Genomic DNA, 10,138 nt, shown 5'->3' with positions numbered 1-10,138 from the left:
ACCTGAGAAATGACCTAGTTCAACTATTTTATTTTACACATTAGTTTATGTAATCTCTATGGCTTCAGGTGTCTCACATGGGGAAAAAGAATTATTTACTTGGATAAAGCAATAGGCTAGACCAGATGGGCTATTGTGGTTTCTTCTAGCTTTAAGAACAATCATTTTATGGTATCTCTATACTCCCAAAGAATTCTAACAACTATGTTCTCATTCCTTCAGTCCTTTCTCAAATTAATGAAACCTTTCATTATTACATGAAATTCTAAAAGTTTGTTGACATTCTACTATAAAGGTCCCATATTTGGGTCTGTCAGTACCGTCCCCCCCCCCCCCCACTCTAGCACACCTCAAATCTAGGCTATTTTCACTACTCAAGTTTCAGAGAGTCTTCTTTTCATGTCTTCTATGGATTTGACTTTGTCTGAGGCTGTATTTCTCAGATCTTCGTGTCTCCAGGCCTGGCATCCACTGTTCTACCTAGCCTGGTAACAAGTTCACAATCATTCTCTCTCTCTCATATGCAGTTGAAGCTTTATTACTGAAGTAATATAGCTTTGTATTTTCATTGTACATTAGTTTGTAAAACAGTTAATCATTCCATTTGATCCTTAAACAACTGTGTTAGGTAAAGCAACATGATTATCCATTTGCAGAGGACTAAGTCCAAAGGTAAGAGCATTGGGAGATGGGGTTGGGGAGAACCTGTTGGGAAAGGGGAGGTGGTGGTGGTGATGGAAAGAAAACTAGATTTACAATGAGAGGTCCTGACACTTACCAACCCCATCTCATCTCCCCAACCTTGGACAAGGCACTAGACTCCTGTAAAGTGAGGCAGCTGGATCAGATGGTATCTGTCATTCCTTATAATTTCACCTCTGTATCTCTGTGACTTGACATTATCTGAAGGCATACAAATGGCAAATAGCAGTGGCAGGACTCCAGATCTTTGATGTTACATACTCATTAGGTCTACCTATTGCACTACATTACTTGATATAATACAAAAATTCCGAAACAAACTATAAGGACTTGTTAGGATGATGTGCATAGTTTTCAGTTATCTATTATTTAACATTGTCATCAATACTATCATTTAATATTCAGAATTAGTACCAAAACTCTAATTAATGAAGGTAAGAATAAAATCCAGAAAAAAGGGGATAGTTCTGCCACACATCTAAAATATTGTTTGGTGTCGGGTGCTGTGTTTTGGGGATGACAAAAGATAATACCTCAGAGAAGACAACCATTGTGGAAAAAGGACTAGAAACCATGACATACAAGGATCAGTTAGAGGAAATAGGAGGCTATTATTGCTTTCTACAAATATTTGAAAGACACTATAATTTATGGAAAAGGGATTTGATTTATTCTATCTACTCCAGATGGCAGAAGAAGTTAAGTTGTAAAGAGGTAGAATGAAGATTGATGTAAGCAAAAATTACCCATCAGAGCTGTTCAATAATGGAATAGTTTGCATCCAGGAAGTACAGACCCCTGTCTGTCTGAAGTTTTCAAATAGATGGGGGAGTAGGTATTAAGGGATTTTGCACAGAGGATTCTTGTTCAGAGCAATTCTGTAACAAGCTGTAACACAGGCCTGCAATGATCCTAAGTGTCATGGTAATTTGTCATCATGGCATTGTGACCCATGGGTCTACTAGTCATGGACAAGTTCTAGTAGGAAAGGCTTTGTGTATGGTCTCAATGGTAGACTGGTTATCTGAGGGTCAGTTAGGCCAGTTTGGAGCTCATCTTTGGGATCAACCAAAAGGTGTAGGGTTTTACATTACAGCATCTCTAGACCACCTACTAAAATCATAGAACACATGTGAGTAGAGAAGTATGCTTAATGATTCCAAGACTTAGTGGAGATATAGAAGCTTCCCAAAAGGTACAGGCAGACACCACTAAGCCACATATTGCTGACAGTGAGAGAAGTTCAGAGCATGAGAACTCTGCCAAAAGGAAAACCTCAGCCCAATTAATGGCAGAGGCTGGAACTTTTCCACTGAAAAAGTATGAGTTGGTAAGGACAATCAGCACATGTTGGCTTAGTTTTAAAATGTGATAGGTCTTTTTTATTTGGTTAAGTATTTCCCATAAAACACTGCCTGTAGCACTACTAGGCTCAGATCCACATGCTTCATTTCTCCTGCATCCTAAACTAAGTGTGTGAATGAGGTGTCAAAATCTATTACTGTAAACAAAATGTAAAATCATCTTATTTCTTTCAGTTTTTTTCTTAAAAATATTCTGGTACTAAGGAAATGACTATTGGCAGGCTGATACCCTGGGATTTTGGTGTCAAGGAACTGAGAAAGTCATAGCAGGTCACATAACTGAGTGCCAATACTTCATTTAGCCTGAGATGTTTTCATGCTGCCCTCCCAGCACCAGCACCAGCACCAGCACCAGCACCAGCACCAACCTGGCCCCCAGACTGATCAGTAAAGGGAACCCAGCCCTAAAAATGGCCTGCTGACTTAACCTCTCTGAATCGCATCCTTGTATTCTAAGTGGCGACTTTATTCAGGATTAGTTACTCTTTTCCATTCTACTCCTCCCTCCACATTATTCACTGTGCAACATTTAGACCTTGGAAGTACCCAATGATATCTGTCCTAAATTACTGTCTGTCCAGGAAGACTTTAGTCTGTTCCCAAGGATCTGAGGTGTCCATTGCCATATAGATAGTGCTTTTGTGTGTTCTTAATCTGAGGTTCATAAATTTTAAGGGGAAAAAAGCTGGACAAATAATATTTATTCCCTGATTTGGTCCAAGTAGTCAAAAGATCTCTGGAAACTTTCCCCCTTTCAATCTTTGCCCCCACTCCCCACTTCCTTCAACTAAAGTAATTTAGGAAAACATTAACAGTCTTGAGTAAAATAAAAAATGTCAAACAATATATAGAAATTCTCTGCTGGCATCACTGTCTTGATCTACTTCAGATTATGTTAAAAATGTGTAGGACAAGAGCAGGTTAGGTGGCACAGTGGACAGAGCACTGGCCCTGGAGTCAGGACAACCCGAGTTCAAACGTGGCTTCAGACACTTAATAATCACCTAGCTGTGTGCTTAAGTCACTTAACCCCATTGCCTAGTCAAAAGAAAACTAAAAAAATATAGGGCCAAACATTCATCATCACTACTCTTTGAGGCAGAGAAAGCCAGGTCAAAATCCATTTACCTGACATTTTCCTTTTTTTCTGTGCTCTTACTATTAACACTGATCAGATCAATTTTAATGCTGCTCTGCACCAAAGCAGAATCGAAAAAGGACTTTCCTCAGGGATCCTTTATCACAATGAACATGAAGGTGGGAGGCAACATTACAAAGTCCCCTACTTTTCAGACTGTATTTCTCATGAATAGCTCCTAATAAATTCTGACCATAAGTTAATAGACATAATACTCATGCACAAACTAGTTTTTAACAATTTGTATTTCATTATTTTAACTGTTAGTATTTTTGTCTCTGATCAATAAAAGAAATAATGTCTATATAATAGAGTATATCATAGCATGTACTGCCCAGGCTAATTAAAGCTGAGCTGCACATAACCAAAAGTATTTTAGAATTTCTATCTTTTTCTTAATTAAACATGATTAAACCCAGTGCAAAAATAATACTGTTTACATTGAACAAGAGAAGAGAGGCTTTCCCAGGATCTGCTTTTCTTGATAAGAGTTAGCATAGACAGGTATGATAATAAGCCAAAAAGAGATCCAACAGGCATGAAATCCTGGCTTCTGCCATGCCGTATGTGGCCAGCATGTGTTCTCTATTGACCTCCCAGAGCATTCAAAGGGTCATCAAAGGTACTGGACACCTTGGGTTCTAATCTTGTTTCAGGTGGTGACTGAATGGACTGGCTTTTGGGTTTGGACATCTTGGTCAGGCCACTGGATGAGAAAATATCATCTTGAATAAAAGAAAAAGAAAAGATGTCAAATACGATGTATCCTACACAGAAACAAACTGCCCTCCCCAGATCAGGTTCCTGGAAGCACACATGAACGGAGAAAAGAATCCCAAGCTGAGAGTCACCACAACCAGATTCTAGTCCCGGGTCTAGGTCTAACTAGCTACATGACCTCACTCTTTGGACCTCAGTTTTGGTTATGCCTCTTGCTATTAGAAAGAAAAGGTAGGAAGAAAAGACTTGGATAACTACCAGTCCACTGTTAGTTCTTTCAATTACCTTTGATTTTCAGACTTCTTAAAAAAAAGTTACAAAAGTAGAAGTAGTAGTATAATTAAGTCACAAAAAATTCAGCCCAAAAAAGGCACAGCAGAAAATTCTCCATGTGCTATGCTCAATGTATTTTTGATTCCCCAGAGAAAACCAGACTCACCCATATCATCATCAAATATTGACTTTGGCTCCACTTTCTTTTTTGACTTCTTCTCTTTGGGTTTTATGGTTAGGTCAGCAAAGATGTCAATGTTATCATCAAAAAGGTTGGATTCTAAGGCTTTTTCCTTCTCTTTTGTTTTCTGTGCTGGTTTAATGGCTTCTGTAGCAAATATGTCATCCTTGTACCCCATCATAAAAGAAAGCAAAACACAATTTTCAAGTAGTTTTTCTACTTTTAAATAAACGTAACAAAAATTTAGACTGAATAGGTGCTCAAATTGATTGTCAGGTATGTGTTTTTATTTAATCTTTGAACTTCCCTAAGTACCTAAAAAATTTATACTCAACTTTAAAACTAGATTGTTCGGGGGCGGCTAGGTGGTGTAGTGGATAAAGCACCGGCCTTGGAGTCAGGAGTACCTGGGTTCAAATCCGGGTCTCAGACACTTAATAATTACCTAGCTGTGTGACCTTGGGCAAGCCACTTAACCCCATTTGCCTTGCAAAAACCTAACCCCCCCCCCCCCCAAACCTAGATTGTTCTTTTCTCCTTACCTTCCCTACCATCTGCCTAGGAAACTCAGAGGACATGGACCTGTGTTAGGGACAGAGGAATAAGTTCATTCCTTAGGAACTCACTGCCTCACAAAATCAGGCCCTTTCCAAAATTCTAATCCTCAAAACTGCTTCTTCCTAAATTATTTTCTCATGCACGTTGTCTGTTCTTCATTTTCGTTGTGATCTTCAGCCCTTTATGGCTTATGGATGCAGTACCAAGAGCAACAGACTTGGAGTCAAGAAATCCCAAGTTCAAATCCTCAACTCTTACTAGTTATATGACCCTGGGCTGTCATATGACCTTTCAGCCTCTGATTTTTAGGTCTAGAGAGCAGGTGGTAATAACCTGTTGGGCAGGAATGTGGAGAATAACTAGGAAACAGGATGGAGATATAATTCCATTATGAAGGGTCTTAAAAACCAGGTTAAGGCACCTGTATTTTATCCTGTGGAAAACAGGGAACTACAGAACATTTTTGAGTAGGGTAATGAAATGGTCAGAAATTTATACCTTAGGGAAATTACTTTGGCAGCTAGGGGTAGATTGTTGAGAAAATGGAAAAGATATGGAGCTCATTTAAGAGATTATTAAAGCAAATAAGGACCTTAATGAAGATATGGAAGGAAGGGGAAAGAAATACTATGGAGATAAAATTGGCAGGATCTCAAATGTTTATGGGAGATAAGGGAACACAAGCATTCTAGGATGACTACAGGCTTACAAATGTGGGATGGTGAGAAGATGATATGCCCCACAAAGAAGTCCAATGGAAGAACAAGCTGAGCAGGGGATATGGAATTTAGTTTGGATACTTGTGAATCTAAGCTATCTATTGGCCATTCAAATTCTTAGCCTCGAAATCTTAACCCAAGTATTATCTTCTTCATGTGAAATACTACTTGGTCTCCTAGTTGGTAATGACCTTTCTTCTCCTCAGACAGCACAGAACATGTTGCTTATCTTATGTTGTTTTCAATTTTAGTTTGTGAGCATATCATATTTTCCTACTAATACTTTTTTTTTTTAGATTTTTGCAAGGCAAATGGGGTTAAGTGGCTTGCCCAAGGCCACACAGCTAGGTAATGATTAAGTGTCTGAGACCGGATTTGAACCCAGGTACTCCTGACTCCAGGGCTGGTGCTTTATCCACTAAGCCACCTAGCCACCCCGTCCTACTAAATACTTTTGCCCTATAGAAATAATGACATGATCTTTGCCTTCAAAAAGTATGAAATTCCAGTGGGAAAATTATTACATGAAATCTTTCTATTATGCTAGGCAGTGATCTGAATATAGTAGATGCTTTAAAATGTTTACCTAGCTAGGAGGATATTGATTTTATTAAAGATTAAACTAGTAAATTGAATATTATCTAAGTTGAACATGCTTTGGGAAATTTTAAAGCTTCTCAAAGATCCATGGATCAAAATTTGTACATAATATGAAACCATTCCAAGGAGCTAACTGCAATACTGTTTTAAGGATAATCTAAAAACCGAGACATATTCCACTTTCTGTGACCAAACCAAGGTTGATGCAACTCTTAAGGAACAGGAATCTGGATTTGAGACAATTTCATGGGTTAATCAATAAATAACCTAATTTATGCAGCTAAATTAATAAGACCCAAATAAATGGTTTGTTTTTCTATGGGACTTTTAAAGAATACCGTACCAACTTAAAGACTAATTACCTCAAAAATGTCTTGTTTTTTTGAGACACCATCTTGCTGCCAGAGTGGTTCTGATATCTTTTTCTTGGCTTTCTGGTTTGAGAAGAGATCATCTTCTTCCTCTAGGAGAGGAACAATATTTTTTTTTGATGGTTTTTGTTTCATGGATTGAAAGAGATCTTCTTCAATCTCTGGCTCATCCAGCACCGGAAGCAAAGACTGCTTTTCTTCTTTGTCCCGAGGCCAAGTGGCCAAGTCCTCTTGGGCTTTCTCCTTGTCCTTTGCTCTCTTTGTTGTTGCTTTTGAGCCAGAAACCTTAGCAAAGATGTCACTGGAATCAAAAAGGCTATCCTCAGTAGGCAGATCCACAGATCTAGAGAAAGGACTACCCCCCGCTCCTCCAGGCACGAGGGCATCTCCCAAGAAGGGGGAAGGAGCTGCAAAAGTCTTTTCAAAGCTCTTGTGCTTGTCTACTTCTCTGGAATGTTGCTGTTTGATGATGGGTGGGGAGATGATCACTTCTTTGCCCAACTGAGGCCCATCTGCATCATTTATATCCTCGGCCTCACTGGATTCCTGGGCAGCCAGTCTCCGGGCAGCTCGGGTTTGAGGTCTTCTTTTTCCTTTCATTGTGATTCGGCTCTGCATGACAAAGGTATGTTCTCAGACCACATTCTGAAATTTTCCCTATGCAGAGCATATTACTTTATACCAGGGCTTCTTAACTTTTTTTGTGTCATGGACCTCCTTTGGTGGTGTGGGGACTCTACAGACCTCTTCACAGAGTAGTATTTTGAAATGCATAAAACAGAATACATAGGATCACAAAGAAAGCCAAATTACACTGAAATATAGTTGATAAATTAATATGTCTATGCACCAGTTTAAGAACTTCTACCCTATGTACATATTCTTAAAATACAGAGGCAAATCAAAGAATCAACAGACTGAGGGAATTTATTCTAATCTCTCTCTCATTTCCAAGTAAGATACTATTAAGGATAACTAGGTGGAACAGTGAATAGAGCTCCAGACTTGGAGTCAAAAGACTTCTCTTTCTGAGTTCCAATTTGGTCTCAGACCCTTACTGTGTGATCCCAGGCAAGTCATGTCACCCTGTTTGCCTCAGTTTCTTCATCTGTGAAATGAGCTGGAGAAGGAAATGCCAAACCACTCTAATATCGTTGCCAAGAAAACTCCAAAAACGTTCAGAGTTAGACATGACTGGGAAAAAGAACTGAACAACAAAGTATCATCTTTTTTTTTTTGGCTAGGCAGTGGAGTTAAGTGACTTGCTCAAGGTCACACAGCTAGGTAATTAAGTGTCTGAGGCAGGATTTGAACTCTGGTCCTCCTGACTCCAAGGCTGGCACTCTATGCACTGCTCCACCTAGCTGCCCCAAAATATCATCTTGCAAATCAATTGATGCTTCTCCTTTTTAAATATGGCCCAGGAAGGGGACTACTAATATCACACTAAATAAGTTTCAATCTTTTTTCTCTCTTACATTTTCTAATCCTTTAAAATTCTGACCTCTCACTACAATTTAAACAGCATTATCTGCATAATATATACAAAAAAATGCCTTGATCTAATAACTTGTGAAACTATCAGTGATATTAAGTATGTTTTCAGTATACTTTGGCAGTAATGTTAGTTAAATTACATAAGAATTGAATTTTTTTTAAAGAGTAAAATTCTCAAATAATTTTACATAAAGATATACACAGTAGAAATCTTAAAAGCTAAGAAACAAAAATTATTAGTAGGATCAGCTCAAATTATTAAAAAGCTCACTTATTTTCCAAAACAGAGAAAGATATTGCTTAAAATGAAAGGCAAAGGTCACAGAATTTGTTCTCTTACTAAGAACTTTTATTGTCTGTCTACTTCACCCAAGGGTATGGGACTATTGGGTGCTTGCTCAGAGAAAGTAAGGGGCATGGGGTAGTGGGAAAGGGTGCCAGAAGCCCTGGGTCCTCATATGGGTTCTTGTTGGATAAGATCAAGATTTTCCAGCCCATAGGTTGCAGACCCCAGGAGCAATGCAAGGTGACCACGAGAGACCTAGTTAAATGATTCACTGGGATAAATAGGTAACATAATGTCTCCTGTACTGCATGATGTGACTGATAAAACAGGTGTTCCTGAAGTCATTGCAGTTTTTTGTCTTCATGTATTTTTTGAGCCACTGGACTGGATGGCTACCTCTAAGACTCCTTGCTGGTCGAGCCCTTTTATGATTCTATGGAGTAACACACAAAGAGAATGGGCCCCATGTCTGTGCAGGCTCACTAGAGGGCAGGTGGGCTAGACCTGGGAGGGGCAGGGCAGGAGAGAATGCTAGGAAATGTGTTTGTAAGACAAGGCTGATGATTCCCTAGGGAGCTGAATGTGGCCTGAGAAGGATCTCTGATGCTCTAGAGAGGTGTCAGAAATAGTTTAGAAGAGAATGATATGACTGTCACCTTGTTTACACTCTGCAGGGTATCTGCTCGGGCTGGGTCCTCAAAGCTCACACCTGCTTCACCAGCAGAGGCCGTCTCCTTGCTCCTGACTCCATCAGGCTCTGATGCAGCAAAGGCCAGTCCTGGCCCAGTGGCCTTCACCCCGGAGATCTTGGGAGCTGCCCCGGGCAGCAAGGCCGCTGGATTAATAGCCAAGTCTGCCTGGGGAATAAACATGAAACTGGCTGTTTCCTCTCATATGTGTCTGATCACGACCATGCTAGGGGAAACGGCAAGTGGACTGAACACACTTAATAAAAGCAGGGTACAAGGCGGCCAAGGACAAACAGATGCAAGGGAAGGTTCCACTGAGTCCCCAGGATCAGACAAAGGGTGTCCAGCTGTGCCCACAATCACTGCCGCAAGAAAAAGAGCAAAGGTGAGCTAGGCCCAGTGTCAGGAAGGAAGCATCAAGGGGGGGAGATGCCGGGGAAGAGGAGGCAGGAGACTCAGAGATTAAGGAGGTCCCATGGCTGGCAGTGAAGGCTCCCAAAGAGTGGCAAAAATTACTTGTATTTTCCCGATCCGAGAGGAAGGTTCTTTGGTTTTATATGGAGGGAGGCCTGCAGAGTCCTGTGTGAAATGACACGGGATTAAAAACCAAGAGGGATAAAGGGGATGGGAAAGGTCCCCAAACGGCAACACTATTAAACATTCCTGTGTGAATCACATCATTCCTCCTTCCTTATTCCCAATAGGAGGACTGCTTTTGTAGCTATCTAGGGGTTTCAGAGGCTTTACTGGCCTCTCCTAGCTTGAGGGGGAGGGGAGGGGGCATACCCTCATGCCCTTCAGAAATGAATTGCCAATGGACTGGCAGAGTCTCCAGGCCAGGAAATGTCAAGTAAGGCTGAACAGAACAAATATCTTGGTTGTCTCCTAGGCTCACAGAGGGAAAGCCGGGGCTGCCTCCAAAAACCGGTTCAGACACTAAGACAGAGGATCCCACATTATGTTGACTCTAGTCAGGGAGGGTGTCATGCCCTCATGGTGGAGGACCACAAGGGTGAAGTGGCACAGGAAGGGCCTGATAA

General features: G+C 40.4%; 1 protein-coding gene across 5 annotated transcripts in view; it reads right to left on the bottom strand.

Annotated features, from left to right (window-relative positions):
* Nucleotides 1-517: 517 nt before the first annotated feature.
* The window catches only part of WASHC2C (WASH complex subunit 2C), a 49,350-nt gene continuing 39,729 nt past the window's right edge, over nucleotides 518-10,138 (bottom strand). For 4 of the 5 annotated variants that reach the window (XM_074232578.1, XM_074232574.1, XM_074232575.1 and 1 more), the window contains 5 exons: nucleotides 9,615-9,677; nucleotides 9,066-9,266; nucleotides 6,618-7,238; nucleotides 4,364-4,544; nucleotides 518-3,929 (listed from right to left, as the gene is read on the bottom strand). In XM_074232578.1, the coding sequence (XP_074088679.1) occupies nucleotides 3,790-3,929; nucleotides 4,364-4,544; nucleotides 6,618-7,238; nucleotides 9,066-9,266; nucleotides 9,615-9,677 (1,206 nt within the window). In that variant the 3' untranslated portion in view covers nucleotides 518-3,789. The remainder of the gene's footprint in view (nucleotides 3,930-4,363; nucleotides 4,545-6,617; nucleotides 7,239-9,065; nucleotides 9,267-9,614; nucleotides 9,678-10,138) is intronic. The other variant, XM_074232577.1, reaches the window with a different exon arrangement.

Source organism: Macrotis lagotis, chromosome 4 (genome assembly GCF_037893015.1).
Source record: "Macrotis lagotis isolate mMagLag1 chromosome 4, bilby.v1.9.chrom.fasta, whole genome shotgun sequence".
In the NCBI taxonomy this organism is placed as follows: Eukaryota; Metazoa; Chordata; class Mammalia; order Peramelemorphia; family Peramelidae; genus Macrotis; species Macrotis lagotis.
Note: the sequence above shows the minus strand (reverse complement) of the source record. Positions and strands in the feature narration are given on the sequence as shown.